At 42.5% G+C, this 20147-nt stretch overlaps 1 protein-coding gene across 1 annotated transcript in view; it reads right to left on the bottom strand.

The window, feature by feature from the left end:
• EFTUD2 (elongation factor Tu GTP binding domain containing 2) overlaps positions 1-20147 on the bottom strand; it is a 45486-nt gene that overhangs the window by 24273 nt on the left and 1066 nt on the right. The window contains exons 2-9 of the mRNA XM_025986837.2: positions 16842-16950; positions 8765-8930; positions 7537-7615; positions 5424-5499; positions 4881-4946; positions 4063-4098; positions 2125-2215; positions 1103-1185 (exon numbers count right to left, since the gene is read on the bottom strand). Coding sequence (XP_025842622.1) covers positions 1103-1185; positions 2125-2215; positions 4063-4098; positions 4881-4946; positions 5424-5499; positions 7537-7615; positions 8765-8930; positions 16842-16946 — 702 coding nt within the window. The 5' untranslated portion in view covers positions 16947-16950. The remainder of the gene's footprint in view (positions 1-1102; positions 1186-2124; positions 2216-4062; positions 4099-4880; positions 4947-5423; positions 5500-7536; positions 7616-8764; positions 8931-16841; positions 16951-20147) is intronic.

Genomic DNA, 20147 nt, shown 5'->3' with positions numbered 1-20147 from the left:
GCACAACAATACTGTATCAATGTTAAATGCCCTGATTTTGTTAACTGTATTTTGGTCATGTAAGTGAATGTCCTTTGCATTGCTAACCTGCGGAAGTATTCCACTTTCTGACAATTCAAGGGGAAAATACACACATGTGTGAGTATGTGTACAGAGAATCACAAAGCAGATGGTAGTGTACTCCTTGTATTGTTTTTGCAACTTTTCAATAAATTTGAAATTATTCCCAAATGAAGTCAATTAGGGGAAAAAAGAAAAAGCAACTCTGGCTCCCTCTATTGGCTATCTCACCAATGACAACATGAATGAAGTTAGCCAAATTATCTTTCAATTTGGAAATATATAAAGACACTTTGGGCTTTTTAACTTCAATCTCTCCAGTTTAGAAAAATTCATTAATATTTAAAATCCATTTACATGAATATACTCTCCTTCTTCTTTTAATTACATTTGCCATTTATTTTGAGTCCTATCACTTTGAACTTCAATGGGCAGAAGTGAGGGACTCATACTGAGGACTCATTTTAAACTTTATATGCTGCCTTAATATCAGAGCAAATATGAGCCTTAATCTCACAGACTTGGGACAGTTGGGTGGCTCACCAGTTGGGGGTCTGTCTTTGGCTCAGGGCGTGATCCTGGAGTTCTGGGATCGAGTCCCACATCAGATTCCCTGCATGGAGCCTGCTTCTCGCTCTGCCCTGCCTCTCTCTTTCTGTGTCTCTCATGAATGGGTGGACAGAATCTTTATTTACTTATTTATATTTATTTATTTTTAAGATTTTATTTATTTATTCATGAGAGACAGAGAGAGAGAGAAAGAGGCAATGACACAGGCAGAGGGAGAAGCAGGCTCCAAGCAAGGAGCCTGACACAGGACTTGATCCTGGGACTCCAGGATCATGCCCTGGGCTGAAGGCAGGCGCTAAACCGCTGAGCCACCTGGGCGTCCCCTGGATAGAATCTTAAAAAAAAAAAAAGAAAAGAAAAGAAAATCCCACAGACTTTAATCTTCTCTGACTCCCAGCTCACTCTGCTCTTGGCACTGAGTGGGGCAACCTAACAGGGAGGAGGGGTCATAAGAGAGTAGAAGCAGACTCACGCCCTCAGCAGCATCAATGAAAAGGACAACTCCATCTGAGATGCGCAAGCCAGCCGTGACCTCATCAGAAAAATTCACGTGACCTGTAAAACAAATACCAAGTAAGTCACTACCTGCACGATACCAGGATGAAGCACAATTAACTTGCAGGTGGTCTAAGGGAATGCTGCTAAGCATGCAAACCCCCCAAAACGCCCTTTCTCTTTCCCTACAGCTCCCTGTAGGTATATAAAATTCCATCAGTTAGTCACATGCTTGGATTAAACTTTCATACGCTAAGTCCCCAAACATAAAAAGAATGAAGTGTTCTGGATGCCCTGGGAGGGCATAACATATAACATTCACACTTCAGCTTGGTCTCAACAGCAATAAGCAGAGTTCTGTGGGGCACAGGACAATTCAGAGGCAGAACGGGCAAGAAGGGCCTGGTGCATGGGAAACAATTCCTGGCAAGGTGCTGCTGGTGGTGGACAGGGGCTGAGATGTTCCAAGGCACTGGGCACCTGAAGGTGAGAAGGTCCATGTGTCAAAACTCCAATTTTTCTATTTATAACTCTGCCCTGAATGGGTCCTTTCCGTAAGATGAAGACAGAGTCAGCTACAGCACAAGGTTTATGCTGCTCCTGTGATGACCTTTATGTCATTAGTTTGTGTGTAGACCCCATGGCCTCCTTCAAAAGACTAAGAATGCCTGAGGCCAGCGGCATGTCTGACTCACCCTTGTTACCAAGTGCCTAGGATGGGGCCTGACACAGGCTGAAATGAGTAAATGAATGAAATTGCCCCATATTTAAGTATTTTAGACAAGAGCAAAGAGAGGAACAAAATAGAAAGCCTGGTGCACAATGCCTGCTAATTAATTAGGCAGAAGCAAAGGAGACTGTGGAAAACGGAAATTATCTCAATGAAAGGAAAAGTGAAGGGAATGTAAACACAACAATGAAACACTGTTCTGTTCTGGAAAGAGTGAGAACACAAAAAACAAAGAGGGAAAGGTCCAGATAATAAAAGGAACATCCTACCCGGAGTGTCCATGATATTGAAGAGGTAAGATTTTCCTTTGGTATCTGGCAAGACCACTGTCACAGGAGTGCTTTTGATGCCCACACCTCTCTGAAAGTCACAAAGACAGAATGGTCAAGACTTCTTCCTATGCAAGAGGGCTTCCTTCTGCTCTTGGAGCTTGCCTATTGCTAGTAAGTTACATTGATGTCTCTTCTTGAGTGTGATTTTTATCTAGACCTCTAACCAGAATGACCCTTGAAGACGAAATCTACTGGTGTTAAACATCATTTTTGCAAGAGTTTGGTTCAAATACTAAAAAAACAAAAATAAAAATGAACAAGCAAATAAAGTAGGATTAACCTAACAGTGAATCCAGTGCCCTACTATCCCATCTTTATACACCGCCAACAAAAATAATAACTAAAGCATCGGGATGCCTGGGTGGCTCAGCAGTTGAGTGTCTGCTTCTGGCTCGGGGTGTGATCCCAGGGTCCTGGGATCGAGTCCCGTGTGGGGGTCCCCTCGAGGAGCCTGCTTTTTCCTCTGCCACTCAACCACTGAGCCACCCAGGCGATCTATTGTAGGAATTCTTAATTAAACCTTGAAAAACAAAAAGTGTACACACACACACACACAAGCTATAATAAGAAGGACTGTTAGCTGGCTTAGTAGAACATGAGACTCTTTACCTTGGGGTTTGAGTTTGAGTACCACATTGATGGATGGAGATTACTTTTAAAAAAAATCTATAGAGAAAAAGCTAGGGGCACTTGGGTGGCTCAGTTGGTTAAACATTCAACTCTTGATCTCAGGATTTTTTTTTTTAATTTAAAGATTTTATTTATTCATGAGAGACACACACACAGAGAGAGGCACAGGCAGAGGGAGAAGCAGGCTCCATGCAGGGAGCCTGACATGGGACTCAATCCTGGGTCTCCAGGATCACACCCTGGGCTGAAGGTGGTGCTAAACCACTGAGCCACCTGGGCTGCCCTTGATTTCAGGTTCTAAGTTCAAGCCCCACTCTGAGCTCCATGCTGGGGGTGGAGCTGACTTAAAAAAGTTATAACAAAAACTGTAGCTGAATATATTAAAACACAATAGATAAAATGTTGATTACTCGTCATAAGCCTGCACTGTTCAAATTTCATTTAGTAAACCACACTTACAAACTTGAGCTCTCCAGGTGGTTATTTAAGAAAAAGAGGTAGAAATAAAGGAGAGAGGAAAGACAGGGGTCAGGGAGTAGGGGAAAGATCCAGATAGGAAAAAAAAAACCCCACCAGCTGGAACGAGACAGCGGTGTATGCTCACTGCTTTACACAGAAGAGAAGCACAAAGACAAAGGAACCTACTCTCAAAGAGAAACTACTCCTAGGAAAGAGATCATCATATAGATAGAATCATCTTCTAGATTTTAAGGATGTCATCTAAAAAATTCTGTTGAGTTTCGGTATAACTTACAGTGTAAATTGTTTTTTAAGATTTTATTTATTTATCTGAGAGAAAGAGCATGAGCAGGGGGAAAGGGCAAAGGGAAAGGCAGAAGCAGACTCCACGCTGAGCCGGAAGCTCGACTCAGGGCTCAATCCTAGGACCCTGGGATCATGACTTAAGCTGAAGGCAGACACTTAACCAACTGAGCCACCCAGATGCCCCACTTACAGCATAAATTTAGACATCACCTCTTAGCATTTGCTCTACTGGGCCAAATTAAATCCAGTCAACAGCAGGAAGGTCCTCCCCCTACTCTGTGGCTTGCCTGCCCTGCTCTCTTTCAAGTACTAGATCAGGGGATGACTGGGAGAAGCAGCAAGATAAAGAGGTGTGAGGTGGCAATGAGAGAGGGGTGTGGTACACAGCAAAGTGTTAGCATAAAGGCTCCCCCACATTCCCTGAAAAACTCCTGCTGGGTTTGGTGTGAGCAACAGTTAGATTTCCCCAGGCACACTCACCTCCTGCTCTGTGAAGAGGATGTCAGTGTAACATAGCTGGAAAAAAAAAAAAAAATGAAGTGCTGTTACCACCTGACTCCAGACTCCTCTCCCATACAAACCATCAATCACTTTCCCCCACCAGCTCCCAACTCAAGGGTTTCTGTCTCAGGAGGTTAGATGGAAGACAGAAGGGTATCCTACAGAAATTCTAGACAATAAAACCAAGGCCCTCTCAGATAGAAAATGCTCCCAGATGGGTGTTTTTTTTTGGGGGGGGGGGGGGTAGGAGGGGGTCAGGGTGGTCCCTGAGGACCAGGTATGGCTGGAGAGAGCTAAATTCTATCAAATGCAATGAATCCTAAAGTAGTAAAGGGAGACACATCCAGCCTTTATGGAACCCCCCACACGTCAAAACACTCAATCTAGCAGACATGGAACATTTATTGCGCTGAGACCTGCAGCCACATTTGGCCTCATTCACAGGCATTTAAATTTATCACAGAAAACAACAAGGTCCAATTGTATTATATTTATAGAGTAGGCTATTAATACCATGACAGGAAAGAATAGGCTATAAAAGTCAGGATATATCAGAACAGAGGAAAGATCCCAAGTGCAGAACAGATCATCCAAAAATACTGCAGGTTAATATTCTCTAGTCTCCTAAGAAAGTTAAAATTACTTTCTTTAAGGCTATGAATAGAGATTACAATCATAAAGCAGAGCTTTGTAGGCGTCATTATTTATAATGAGAGTGGGAAGGAAGGGGAAGGAGAGCGACACCCCTGTATATTCTGAATGGTTCATCCTAAACCTTCCACAGAATTTCTACTTACATCTTGGTCATAGCGCTTCCTGATTTCCGGGTGAGTCTGCTCTATTAAACAATCTACAAAACACGTCTGAAAGAGAAGAGAAGGTTAAGATCTGCCAAGCACAAAGGAAAATCTACTCTACCCTTCCCTCAGTGCCCAAAACACCACCTAATTTAGGGATAAAGAGAGGAAGAGGAGAGCAAGGAGGATTATGGGACAGCAAGGGATTAATACTGAAGCCACTGAAGCCATAGGATTATCTTCAAATGAAAGATGAAATCTTTCTTGGACAAGCATTCCCCTAGGAAATGAAAACTTATAAAATCAGAGTAAGGCTCAATTTCTCCTCTTCTGTATAGATGTAGACACAAGGCTGCAAGTGGCTTAGAAACAGGCTCCATCCACTGTTCAGGAAAAGCTAGAATTTCATAGCACAGTTTCACACTAAGCATGGAGGTAGAGGTCCATCATGATGGCCTCAAACCCCAACTGTGACTCTGAGGCCTGAATAAATGAGCAGAAACTAAGAGAAATCCTGTTCCAAGTAGCTGAAAGTTCTCTCACCTTGCCATGGTGGAGATGGCCACAGAGGGTTACATTTCTGATGAGCTCCGAATTATCCATCAGATCTGCCAAGAAGCTGAAAGGAGAAAGGAAAAGAGAAAAGGGACTTTGGCAAAAGCTTCCAAATGGGAAGTGGTACAAAAGTGTTTCATGAATTTTGTCAGGAACAATTTTCAGACCAACTGGAGAATGCTCAGAGGCAGATGTGAATTTCTACATCTATATGGGTTTGGCTCTGGAAATGGAACAGACTTATCCATGACATGACACAACCCATGAAATGGGTTTCAACAGCAAAATCATGAGATTTCAAAAGTAAGCAAGAAAGGCAAAACCAAATATAAGCACACATGCACGCACATACACAAGCACTGTCCCTTTCAAAATCCTCAGATTAGATACCACGCATTTATTTCATTAATGCAAAGGGGATTTAAAATCACTTTGAGAGTTTCTCTTTTATTTTTTTAAAGATTAAAAATAAATTTTTAAAAAAATATTTTATTTATTCATGAGAGACACAAAGAGACAGAGACACAGGCAGAGGGAGAAGCAGGCTCCATGCAAGGAGCCCAATGTGAGACTTGAACCGGGGACCGTGGGATCATGCCCTGAGTCAAAGGCAGGTGCTCAACTGCTAAGCCACCTAGGCATCCCTAAAATTTATTTTAGAGAGAGAGCGAGAAGAGAGCAAGCATGAGCGAGCAGAGAGGGGAGGGGGAAGCAGGGGGAGAGAGACAAGCAGACTCCAGGCTGAGCGCAGAGGCTGATGTGGGGCCCAATCCCCATGACCCTGAGACTGTGAACCAAGCTGAAATCAAAAGTCAGACGCTTAACCGACTGAGCTACTCAGGCACCCCAGCTTCTCCTTTGAAACTGCCCTTAGAAAGAATAGAAAGAAAAAAAAAAAAAAGAAAGAAATTGCCCTTAGAGCTAGTTAATAAAACTTTTGAGAAAACTCCATCTCATTAATGATGCTGAGGAGTTCCATCTTGATCAGAACTGGCACTGTCTTTCTTGCTTACCACAGTAACTCAGAGGACTTTGATTCTTTGAAATATCAAGCCCACTTTAAAAGATTGGAGATTTTAAAAACCACCACTGAGAACACACAGGAATCTGAAGCAAGTTCTAAAGATAACTGAAAAGTTGTTTCAAAAATGGCTGAATGTTGGCAGGTGGGCTGACCATTTCAGAAGGGATCCCACTCTTTTATTTTTTAAAATTTTATTCATTCATTCATTCAAAACAGAGAGAGACTACAGACAGACAGAGGCAGGCAGGGGGAGAAGCAGGCCCCATGCCAGGAGCCCAATGTGGGACTCGATCTCAGGTCTCCAGGATCACACCCTGGGCCAAAGGCAGGCGTCAAACCGCTGAGCCACCCCGGGACCCTCTTTTTTTTTTTTTTTTTAAATAGATTTTATTTATTTATTCATGAGACACACACACACACACAGACAGGTAGAAGGCGAAGCAGGCTCCATGCAGGGAGCCGGACATGGGACTCGATCCCGGGTCTCCAGGATCAGACCCTGGACTGAAGGTGGCGCTAAACCGCTGAGCCACCCGGGCTGCCCGGATCCCACTCTTTTAGACACACTAGATTTCAACATGTTTAAAACAAAGAAAAGTTTCATTATCTAATAAATGAGTTCCAAGCACTTCAATATATGAGGACCTTACAAGTGCATTTCATCAATGAAAATATTTTCAGAAAGTCTGCAGTACAAAGAATCTAAAGTACTCTACACATGTAGATTATTTCCTTTCCATAATAAAGAGTTGTTATATTCCCCAAACAGTATTCTCACCAAGTCAAAATAGGCTCTGGTTGCCCCAACATTGATGATTACAATCCCCAGTTCTGTCTCAAAGGCCAGCTTCTAATACCCAACTAAAGAATTGGAAGAGAAAAGGCTGAGATCTGAAGGAGAGGCAGGAGAAAAGTTAAGATGGACTCTACACATTCCAGCAAACATGTATGCTCAAGGAAAATTCTGGCAAATTGTAGGAGAGGATTTTTACTTTTACAATTTACTAGGTACTTCAACCATAAACTACCTCCTACCTCCACAGAAAAATGAACCCACACTGAGACCTTATAACTTACTCCATTTCATACACCGTGACAGGTAATGTCTGCTCCATCAGGGTGAATTTCTTGGTTTTCACTGGCTTAATAATAGGTTCTAGGGGAGAAAAAAAGGAGTGATGTACAGGTTGGCATGAAACATAAAAATGCAGAGCCCCATTCCATTAGACGGAGCTTTCATTTTTTAAAAAATAAGATTTATTTATTTGAGAGAGAGAGCACGCGGACGAGCACAGGGGAAGGGGGGGGAGAACAGAGTAAGAGGGAGGGAAAACATCTCAAGAGACTCCCCACTGAGCACAGAGCCTCACGCAGGGCTTGAGCTCATGACCCTGAGATCATGACTTGACCCAAAACCAAAAGTCAGACATTCAACCAACTGAGTCACACAGGCGCCCCTAGACTGAGCTTTCAGAATGTATGATATGTGACATCAATTTGTTATAATCAAGGATCACTCATACATTGAGGTAAGTTCTGAGAATGTTATCTGGCACAAGACAGTGAAGGATCTCAAACTGTGGGCTAAAGGGTTTGGACTTCATTTTGTGGCAGGAGGGGAGAGGGACTAGATATAGGCTGAGGTCAATGTCAGTTCAAAACCTCTCCTTGCATTTATAAAATCTAACCACTTCCCAGAAGATCAATGAAAAGGATTAAAGAAGTGGAAAATCAGCACTATGAAGACTGGTTAAAGGAGCTGGGATTATTTGGATGGAAAAACAGGTAACACCAGAGGGAGAACTTAAAAAACAGTCTTTAAGTTGGGGCACCTAGGTGGCGCACTTAGTTAAGCATCTAACTCTTTTTTTTTTGTTTTTTGTTTTTATTGAAGTTTGATTTGCCAACATATAGCATCTAACTCTTGATCTCAGCTCAGGTTTTGATCTCAGGATTGTGAGCTAAAGCTCCATATCGGGTTCCACACTGGGCATGGAGCCTACATAAAAAACAAAACAAGAACAAAAAAAAAAAAAACAAAATAAAACAAACAAAAATAATCTTTAAGCACCTAAACAGATACTCAGTAAATAAGGAAGTAACTCCCATTTGCTTAGTAACAAGCTAAGAGTTATACTGAATATTAAAACAGGGTGGAAGGAATCTCAATCCAGAAACAGTACCTGAAAATAGTAGAGAGAAGCCAATCAATTCATTTACTGAACTTTCAACACTGCCGACAGCTATGAACTGAAGTTTTCTAGGATCCATCTCACCTCTCCCAACCCAGTGCCTCCTGACTTACCGGTGAGAGGCTGGGTGTCTTCCTCCTGAACAATGGTCTCTACCTCAGGGCCATACACCTCCTCAGCTGTGGGGTAGTACTTCTTGTCCTCATGCAGCACCACCTCCATCCCAGGGTGGTCCTCATCATGATCTCCTACATCATCGTCATCATCGTCATCGTCCATCTAAGAGCAAAAGAGGGGAGGAGGTCAGGAGAGGTGTATATCCTTCCTTTTCAGTGACTGTCTACATTATACAAGTTAACAGCAATGAATCCCTGGGCTTGACAGCTTCTTATTTTGAGTTCTGTGCCAAGGAATCAGCAGGACAGGTCCTGTTCTTGCATGATCTTTCACAGTAAGCCATGGCTACCGATGGCTCTCCTGTATCAAGTTGGCCCCTTTTTAAACGTGGGCCACCGGTCCACAAGTGAATTGAGATTGGAAAAAACAAATGGCTATCACAGCACACCCTTTTAAGGGGAAAAATAACTTTCTTCAAGGGCAGAAGTCAGAAACCAGAGGTAGAAACTGGGAACAAGTCCATACCTTTTAGAACTGTTTTTGTTTTGTTTTTAAAACATTTTATTAATTTATTCATGAGAGACACATAGAGAGAGGCAGAGACACAGGCAGACAGAGAAGCAGGCTCCACGCAGGGAACCCAATGTAGGACTTGATCCCGGGACTTTCGGATCATGCCCTGGGCTGAAGGGAGGTGCTCAACTGCTGAGCCACCCAGGCATTCCCCTAGAACTGTTTTTGAAAAAGACCTTTGTGACACATAAATAACAGGTGTTGGTGAAGATGTGGAGAAACTGAAACCCTCAGACACTGCTGGTGGGAATGTAAAATGGGGCAGCCACTCTGGACAACAGTTTGGTAGTTCTACAAAATGTTAACCACAGAGTTATCATACAACTCAACAATTTCGCTAATATATGCCCAAACAAACGAAAATCTGTATTACACAAAAACTTATAAACAGATGTTCATAGGAGCATTATATATAATGGCCAAAAAGTGGAGACAATCCAAATGTCAATCAACTGAGGACTAGATAAATAAAATGTGGTATATCTAGACAATGGAATAATATTGGGCAATAAAATGGAAGTATTTATACCTGCTACAATATAGACGAACCTTGAAAATATGATACCAAGTGAAGAAGCCAGACACAAAAGGCCACATGTTGTATAATTCTGTTTAGATGAAATGTCTAGAATAGGGAAGTCTATGGAGATAGAAAGTAGACTAGTGGTTGCCTAGGGCTGGGGGAATGGGAGAATTGCAGGGCAATGGTTAGGGGGTACAGGGTTTCTTTCTGGGATGATAATAGCATTTGTTAAAAAAGATTTATTTATTTATTCATGAGAGACACAGAGAGAGGCAGAGACACAGGCAGAGGGAGAAGCAGGCTCCACGCAGGGAGCCTGACGTGGGACTTAAGCCCGGGTCTCCAGGATCAGGCCCTGGGCTGAAGGCAGCGCTAAACCGCTGAGCCATCTGGGCTGCCCTATTTATTTATTTTAGAAATAGAAAGTGCAAGTGAGCAGGGGAAGGGGCAGAGGGAGAGAGAGTCTAAAGCCAACTCCATGTGAAGCCTAACACGGGGCTCAATCTCACGACCCAGAGATCATGACCTGAGCCAAAACAAGAGTCAGAGCTTACCTAGCTGACTGAGCCACCCAGGTGCCCTTCAACAAATATTTATTGGGCACTTACTATGTGCCAGGCACTTCTCCAGTATTAATAATATAGCAATGGGGGAAAAAAAAAAAAGAGGTGATGACATTTGAGTAAAAGTCTGAAGGAAGAGAGAAAGTTCTCCAAGTGGCTAAGGAAGAGTATTCTAATTGGCTGGAACAACAAATGCAAAGGATCTGGGCCAAGATTAGCAAGGAAGCCAGGATGGGAAGAACAGCACAGAAATGTGAAAGCCCTCAGTGAACAGAATGGATTTGATAGAGTGGATGAGACTGCCAGGGAGTGAGCCTACTAAGAGAAGAGGTGTGAGGAAAGGAGCCTTGGGGTCTGTTGACATTTAGAGGTCAAGGAGATGGGGAGGAACCAGCAGCAAAGATGGAGAAGGGATGGCCAGTGAGGAGAAGGAAAACCAGAGAGTTCCATGGAAACCAATGGAAGAGGGGATTTGAAAGAGGGTGTGATCAGGTCAGATGAGGTCAAGTGAAATGAGGATAGTGTCTGGGACAGAAGTCACTGATGAGCAGGGAACAGAACAGGAGAGGCAGAGGACAGAAATTAGCTTGAGAGAAAGTGGGAGGCAAGTATCAAAAACTGTTTTTGAAGTGTGCTGCACAGGGAAGGAGAGCAATAGGAAGGGGGATATGAGATCAGTGTGTCATCAGTGTCTATGCTGATGGGGATGATCTAGTAAAGGGAAAATGGATACAGGAGAGGGGAGAACTGCTAGGGTAAATGTCTTGTGCAGGTGAGAAGAGATAGGACCTAGTTTCTAGCAGATAGACAAATCATTCATAAGAGCAGGAGGGAAGGCAAATAGCACAGATGTACAGAAGTGGGTAGAGGTATTGGTGGGAGCCTGTTTCCCTTCTCACAAATTCCAGCATGTCAACTTCTTTCTTAAAAAGAACAAAAACCCTCCAGTCGTGTGCTGACTGGCCACTTCCTACCATCCTTATGCTCTGCTTCTATTAATGTAGCCTGACCTTACATTAGCTCTTTGGATAGCTGTACCTATCCCACTAGCAGGGGCCCCCAAACAGCTATTAAGTTAGTTTCCTCCTGCCCCATCCTGCTGAATGCATTTTCCATCTAACTGGAGGATCTGGGCAGCCCCGGTGGCTCAGCGGTTTAGCGCCGCCTGCAGCCCAAGGTATGATCCTGGAGACCCGGGAACTGAGTCCCACATCAGGCTCCCTGCATGGAGCCTGCTTCTCCCTCTGCCTGTGTCTCTACTTCTCTCTCTCCTCTCTGTGTATTCTCATGAATAAATAAATAAATAAAAATCTTAAAAAAAATAATTGGAGGATCTGTGTAATAATTTCCAACTACCTGTAATTATTTCCAAATGGGTGTCCTGTTGGTAACTTGAACCTGACAAGTCTAAAATAAAACTATGCAAGCGTCCTTTTCTCATTTCTATTTGTCTGTTAATAACCACTATTCCACTAATCATCCCACTCACCCCAATTTCTTCCCCCCAACTCCACACCTGTGCACCCTTCCAGTGTGATGAGCTCCTGGCCTCCTGATCCCCCAATTCACTCAAGGAAGGGCCCCAGCATCTTGTTTGATCATGTCACCTCTTCTTCCCTGTTCTCCACTCAGAGTGCCTTCCAGGGTCTCATCCCTCCTCTGTGCCTCACCCCTACAGCCATCTTCCAAAGACTACACTTTGGCAATTGGGAGGAGAAATCATTTCCTCTTAACACACTACCTCTGGACCCCCCACTCACTGCACTTCTTTCGAGAATGTCCTTCCTTCTTTCTGGTCTCCATTATCAAAATCCTATGCATCTCTTTAATATAATACATTTAGATAAAAAATGTTTTTAAAAAAAATCTGTGCATCCCCATGTGGACCAGGAGGCTATAGGAATGCTCATTCTAGTGGGGAGTATGGACTAGTCCTGGCAAGCTGAGGAGCAATCTGATTGCACTTAATAAAAACCCCTTTACTAAGTATAAACACATTAAGTATGTACATCATCCTGTAATCAGCAGTTCTGCTGACTCAAAGACATTTTCACATGCAGGGGTGCAGGGGATACATATCTGCGAATATCCACTACAGCATTATCTGTAGCAAGGAAAGGCTGGTGGCAGGTCACCTGGGTGCCCATCACTAAGAAAGTAATGCATACCAGGGATTACTGAGCAGCAGTCAGATCCCAGACCAGATAGACACACAGCACCAGAGATGGATCCTAAACCAAATCACTTACCACAATGCTGGGTGGCAAAAGTGAGAAGCAGAATGATGCAGACAAACTGATACCACTTCAAGTACTTATATTACCAAAACCATTCACATTTTGTAGCTCATAAAAACCAAGACAAACACACACATACTACAACAATCACTACGGTAATACATACATACGTATGAGAAAGAGATACAAAGGAATTAATAAATTAATTAAACAAGAGCAGAGACAGCACAAGCAACAATACTGAGGAGCATGAATGAGAGTGGGATGATATTAACATTCAGTACTGAGGTGAACACATGCACACAGGGCCTAAGTGGTCCTTTTTCTTTAAAGGATTTAACAACTTTGGTGAAACAGAATTCACATTCTACAGTTTGCCTATTTGTTTGTTTGTTAAGCAGGCTCCTTGCAGGGAGCCCAATGTGGGACTCGATCCCAGAACTATAGGATCATGCCCTGGGCCGAAGACAGATGCTCAACTGCTAAGCCACCCAGGCGTCCCCACAGTTTACCCATTTAAAATGCAAAAGTGATGGGTTTTTAGTATACTCAGAGCTGTGCAACCATCATCACAAACAATGTCAGATTTCTGTCACCCCAAAAAGAAACCTGTATCCTTTAGCCATCACTCCCCAATTCTATGCCCCAAAACAAAGGCAACCACTAATCACTCTGCATCCTATCCCTACAGATGCCTACTTAGTCTTTGGCTCCACTATGAATGTCACTTCCTCAGATACCTTTCTTGGTCATCCCAGGAAGAAATGATCCCCCTCTTTATTAACCATTACTACAGTACTAAGTTAAAACTATCTGAATGGAGCACCTGACTGGCTCAGTTGGTGGAACCCACAACTCTTGGTCTTAGGATTGTGAGTTTGAGCCCCACACTGGGTGTGATTACTTAAAAATAAAATTTCTGGGCAGCCCCAGTGGCTCAGCGGTTTAGTGCCGCCTGCAGCCCGGGGTGTGATCCTGGAGATCCGGGATCGAGTCCCACGTCGGGCTCCCTGCATGGAGCCTGCTTCTCCCTCTGCCTGTGTCTCTGCCTCTCTCTCTGTGTCTCTCACGAATAAATAAAACCTTTTTTAAAAAAGATTATTTATGATTAATTATTTATTTTTAGATTTTTTTTATTATTACTAAGATTTTTTATTTATCTATTCATGAGAGACAGAGAGAAAGAGAGGCAGAGACACAGGCAGAGGGAGAAGCAGGCTCCATGCAGGGATCCAGATGTGGGACTCGATTCTGGGACTCCAGGATCATACCCTGGGCCGAAGGCAGGCACTCAACCATTGAGCCACCCAGGTGTCCTAATCATAAATAATCTTAAAAAATGGTACTTGTCCATCCTTCCCGGCTTCATACTATAAATATTTTTTTTGTACTTCATCTCCCCTGGTGAAAGTAGGTTCCTAAAGAGCAGAGATAGTGTCTCAGCTCTTTCTGTATCATGATTCTTTGGAAATAGTAAGTGATTACAAATACTTAATGAATGGGATGCCTAGGTGGCTCAGCGGTTGAGTGTCTGCCTTTGATTCCGGGCGTGATCTTGGAGTCCCCGGATCAAGTCCCATATCAGGCTACTTGCATGGAGCCTGCTTCTCCTCCCTTTGCCTATGTCTCTGCCTCTTCTCTCTCTGTATCTCACGAATAAATAAATAAAATCTAAAAAAAAAAAAAAAAAAAAAGAATGGGACCAAGCACAGATGCCTGAGGCATGTCACCTCTGGTGGTGATCCATTAATCAGCACTCTTAGGGTCTCACTGTTCTATCAGCTGCGATCTCTCCTAAATACATTATGACTCAACCTGTACTCTTCCCATAAGGACATCATAAGTTACAATGATTACCTTAGGAAAAGTGAAATGGAATAAGGACCAACAAGACTTTTTCTTTTTATCTATTTGATCTGCATGAGAATGTATTCAAATTGCTTGTAAAATATTCAAATTGCTTGTAAAATGAAAACTATCATTTTAAAATATTTTTAAAAAGAAAAATCTGGCTTATAAAAAAATTAAAAACTTCAAATGCCTTGCTCAAATCAAGATACGTAATATCTAATCTACAGTATACCTCTGACCTATATCTCAATCTAGTAACCATACCAAGAAAATCATTTTTATAAAACTCGTATGAGCTACTACCTAAGAGTTCAACAATCATTTCTTTTAAAATTCCTTCCATCAGGGCACCTAGGTGGCTCAGTGGTTGAGCATCTCCCTGCAGAGAGCCTGCTTCTCCCTTTGCCCAGGTCCTGTCTCTCTGTGTCTCGAATGAATGAATGAATGAATGAATGAATAAAATTCCTTCCATCATTTTTATCGTTGATGCACATCACACTAACTAGTTGGTAGTTTCTGATGCAGTGCTGTATCTCCATCTTTGAAAAGTAAAAAACTTGCCTGATTCACTTGCTAGCACCACAGTCACTCCCCAGTTTCTTTTTTTTTTTTAATTTTATTTTTAATTAATTTTTATTGGTGTTCAATTTACCAACATACAGAAAAACACCCAGTGCTCATCCCGTCAAGTGTCCACCTTAGTGCCCGTCACCCATTCCCCTCCAACACCCGCCCTCCTCCCCTTCCACCACCCCTAGTTCGTTTCCCCGAGTTAGGAGTCTTTATGTTCTGTCTCCCTTCCTGATATTTCCCAACATTTCTTTTCCCTTCCTTTATATTCCCTTTCACTATTATTTATATTCCCCAAATGAATGAGAACATACACTGTTTGTCCTTCTCCGATTGACTTATTTCACTCAGCATAATACCCTCCAGCACTCCCCAGTTTCTTAAAGATGACCACAATGGCTCTCTCAGCTTACCCCACCACTCCGACCCAGGAAATAATTCATCTGGGCCTAGAGACTTGACTACACCTAAAGCTGCAAGATGCTCTCTTTTACCTTACCTAGATGGCCTCAATTTTCTTCTTCTAGTGTTTATTCTATTTTTTTCTTATTTGAAGGGCATTTTCCCTAATGGAGAAGACAGATGCCAACCAGGACTTTTTTTTTTTTTAAAGATTTTATTTATTTATTCATGAGAGACACACACACAGAGAGAGAGAGAGAGAGAGAGAGAAAGAGAGAGAGAGGCAGAGACATAGGCAGAGGGAGAAGCAGGCTCCATGAAGGGAGCCCGATGCGGAACTCGATCCCAGGACTCCAGGATCACCCCCTGGGCTGGAGGCAGGCGCTAAACGCTGAGCCACCCATGGATGCCCTGTTCTGCTTTCCTGCTGTACTGTTAGTATCATGCCTCCACTGGTAAGTGGTAGGCCCAACTATTTCTTGTTCATCTTGTTTTGAACACTGCTAACACATAAAAGTGATATCTTTCTGATATCTTTTGCAAACTTTAGACCACTTTGGACTTCATCTGCCATAGCTCTCCTGAAGGGAGTCATAAGAATCTGTAGCCACCCCCCCCCTTGCTTTTTTAATACTTATTTGAGAGAGAGAGAGAGAGAGCATGTGCAAGCATGAGCAGAGGGAGAAGTAGACTCCCCACTGAGCAGGGAGTCCAAGGTGGGGCTTGATCCCAGGACGCTGGGATCATGACCCGAGCCAAAGGCAGACAATGACTGATTGACTGAGCCACCTAGGTGCCCCTGTACCTTACCTTTCTATTGCTTTTATTCATCTTTCAGGAGCTAAGCTTATGAAGAAGTTGCCAGTACAGCTGCACTTGGAAAAACTGACTACCTTTTCTAAGTTGGTATTACTCATAACTGTCAAAAAGAACGTCAGGTTAAGTGGAAGGAGAGCTACTACCAGATGAACCAGAGATTGTATTACAAAACCACCCCACCTAGGGACACCTGGGTGGCTCAGTCCCGGAGTCCCGGGATCGAGTCTCACATCGGGCTTCCTGCATGGAGCCTGTTTCTCCCTCTGCCTAAGTCTCTGCCTTCTCTCTGTTTCTCATGAATAAATAAATAAAATCTAAAAAAATAAAAAACCACCCCACCTATGGAACCAACTTATATCACCTTTTGGAACTTTAGTAGCTAAGCTTTTTAGGGGAAGCATAAGACCCCAACAAGTACTCATTTTAAAAGGTACAATGTGAGAGATGTCCACAGGATATTATGGGAACACAGAAGATTCAGTATTTTTTTTTTTTTTAAGAGAAAGAGATGAAAACAGCAATATATTTGTTTTACCTCATCGAGATCTTTGGTCTCTCTGCCCAATTCATCATCATCTTCATCAGAATCAAGCTCTGGTCCAATATAATTCCCAAACTCATCATACAAGTCAGTATCCATGATGCTAAAATTCAAGGAAATGAGGCATTAGATTCTGACGAGGTAACTAAAGCTTCTACCCACAGCCCCCGTTTCTAACCTTATGGCTGACCATATCCCTTCACATATCTCTTCAGCTGGACCAATCTACTGACTGCTCCTCCCAAGGCCCTGTACTTTCCCCTCCTCACTGTTTTACCTGTTGTCCCTGTTTACATTTTCTCCCACTCTAATAATACTAAAAAAATTTTAACTTAAAATAATACCAAGAAGTTGCAAAGTAGCACAAATAATTTTCTTTTTCCTAAATTACTCGAGGAGAAGTTGCTGACACAGTGCTTCATCACTCCCTAATACTTGAATGCAGGAGTTGGCAAACTATGGCCTGTGGCCAATCTGGCCTGCTGTCTGTTTTCATACAGCCCCCAAGCTAGAAATGCTTTTTACATTTTTAAATAGTTGAAAAATATCAAAAGAATATTTCATGATAAGTGCAAATTACATAAAATTCAAATTTCAGTGTCTATAAAAACAGCTTTATTGGAACACTGCCAGGCTCATTCATTTATAATGTCTATGGCTGCTTTCACACTGTTACAGCAAAGTTGAGTAGCTACAACAGAGACCATATGGCCCACAAAGCCTAAAATATTTACTATCTGGCCCTTGATAGAAAAAGTTTGCCAACCTCTGCTTTACTGTGTGTGATTCCTACAAACAAGGACATTTTCCCACATAACCGGAACACAACAATCAAAATCAGAAAATAGTGATGCATTACTACTACCTAAGTCTGTGGAGACTTCCATTATTAGAACAAACTGCGGTTTTTTTGTTTGTTTTTTGTTTTTGAAGTAGGCTCCAAGTGTCCAGTGTGGAGCCTAAAGCCCAGCTTGAACTCATGACCCTGAGATAAAGACATGAGCTGAGACCAAGAGTCGGACACTTAACAGATCGGGCCACCCAGGTACCCCCAGAATGAACTGTTCTAACAATGTCCTGCACAGCAAGGACCCAATCCAGGATGACATGTTTGGATTTAACAGTCATGTGTTTAGTCTCCTATACTCAGGAACAGCTCCTCAGTCTCTCCTTGACTTTTACAATGTGACACTTTTGAAGATTACAGGCTATTGATTTTTGTAAAATGTCCCTTAATTTGGGTTTTTCTGATGTTTTCTCATGATTGGAGTCAGGTTTTACATCATGGGCAGGAATATCTCAGAAGTAATGTGGTGTCCTTTTCAGTGCATCTCCTATTAAGTGGTACATGGTTTTAATCTATCCCTTTAGTAATGATGTTAATTTAATCACTTGATTATGGTGGTGTCTGCCAGGCTTTTCCAAAGTTACTTGCTTTTTTTTTTTTTTGTAATTGATAAGTATTCTGTGGGTTCTCTCCACTTCAATTACTGAAATTCTATTCAAGTAACAATTCAAATGCCATCTCTTTAAGCTTTTCTAGATACTTAGTTTCTCACTCCCCTACACTGCTATAGCCTTTTGTATCTTTTTTTTTTTTTTTAATTTTATTTATTTACTCATGAGAGAGGCAGTAAGAGAGAGAGAGAGGCAGAGACACAGGCAGAGGGAGAAGCAGGCCCCATGCAGGGAGCCTGATGTAGGACTTGATCCCAGGTCCCCAGGATCAGGCCCTGGGCTGAAGGCGGTGCTAAACCACTGAGCCACCAGGGCTGCCCAGCCTTTTGTATCTTAATCAGCATTTAATTCTGCCTTGAGTGGCAGTTAACTAATTACCCTCCCCAACAATTGTACAGTTTATAAGTAATAACAGATCAGAGGCAGAGTAAGGGTACGGCTCTGGAGTTGAAAGGCCTAGACTTGTTTTGTTTTTAAAGATTTTATTTATTTGAGAGAGGGAGAGCGCACATGAATTGAGGGAGGGGCAGAGGGAGAGCAGGGAGACTGACTTGGAGCTCCATCCTAGGATCCCAGGATCATGACCTGAACTGAAGGCAGACGCTTAACCGACTGAGCCACACAGGTGCCCTGAAAGACCCAGATCTGAATCCTAACTTTGTCACTTACTATGTACTTTCAGGTATGTTACTTCACATCTCCAAATCTATTTCCTCAACTGGAAAATGGAGTAATCCCCATTGCATAAAAAGTTATGAGATTTAAAAGACTATGTAAACAATTTATCACAGTCCCAGGCTCAGTAAATGTTAGGAAGCATTATTTTTTGGCCATTCTTGAATACAGGAACTCTGTGTTCCTTGTGCCTACTTGCCAATGCCCAATATAGTACCTTGCATAGGAAGGAACTGGATAAATGTTAACTGAACGGAATATTTAATTTTGAGATAGTGATATTTATCTCAAGTAAAGGACTAGCTCCAAGGACTTAAATGTAAATTATTATGGTAACTTTCATTTGCAGAGATTCTTTTTACTTCCCAAGAGCTATCAACATCTGTGCTCATTTTATTCTCCCAAGATCCATGAAGTGACTGCACACATTTTTATAAAAGGCAGCTTGTAACAAAGCAAGCTCGTTTCTGCTCCAGGGCCAGTGCTCTTGAAATTCCCTTCCAAAGGGCCCCTGGGTGGCTTAGTCAGTTAAACATCTGCCTTCTTCTGGGTTCATGGTCTCAGGGTCCTGGGATTGAGCCCCATATCCTGCTCCCTGCTTGGCAGGGAGTCTGCTTCTCCTTCTCCCTCTGCTCCTCCCCCAGCTCCTGCTCACACTCTCTCTCTCAAATAAATTTAAAAAAATTCTCTTCGGAAATGCTCTTCCTGGGATTCCTGAGTGGCTCAGTAGGTAAGTGCCTACCTTTGGCTCAGATTGTGATCCCACAGTCCTGGGATTGAATCCCACATCAGGCTCCCTGCAGGCAGCCTGCTTCTCCCTCTGCCTTTGTCTCTCTCATGAATAAATAAAATCTTAAAAAAAAAAAAAAAAAAAAAAGGAAATGCTCTTCCCTTTGATATTTATACCTTGTTACTTCATTTCACTCAGGTCTCTACTAAAATGTCACCAGAGAATGTAACTCTAAAATAGTCCCTACTACACACACTCTCCAACCCCCACTTTCACTGTTTTTTTTAAGATTTTATTTATTTATTTATGATTCATTCATTCATTTGTTTATTTTTTATTTATGATAGTCACACACACACACACACACACACACACACAGATGCACCGGGAGCCCGATGTGGGATTCGATCCCAGGTCTCCAGGATCGCGCCCTGGGC

The sequence above is a fragment of the Vulpes vulpes genome, chromosome 2 (genome assembly GCF_048418805.1).
Source record: "Vulpes vulpes isolate BD-2025 chromosome 2, VulVul3, whole genome shotgun sequence".
NCBI lineage: Eukaryota > Metazoa > Chordata > Mammalia > Carnivora > Canidae > Vulpes > Vulpes vulpes.
This window is presented reverse-complemented; position numbering and strand designations above follow the sequence as displayed.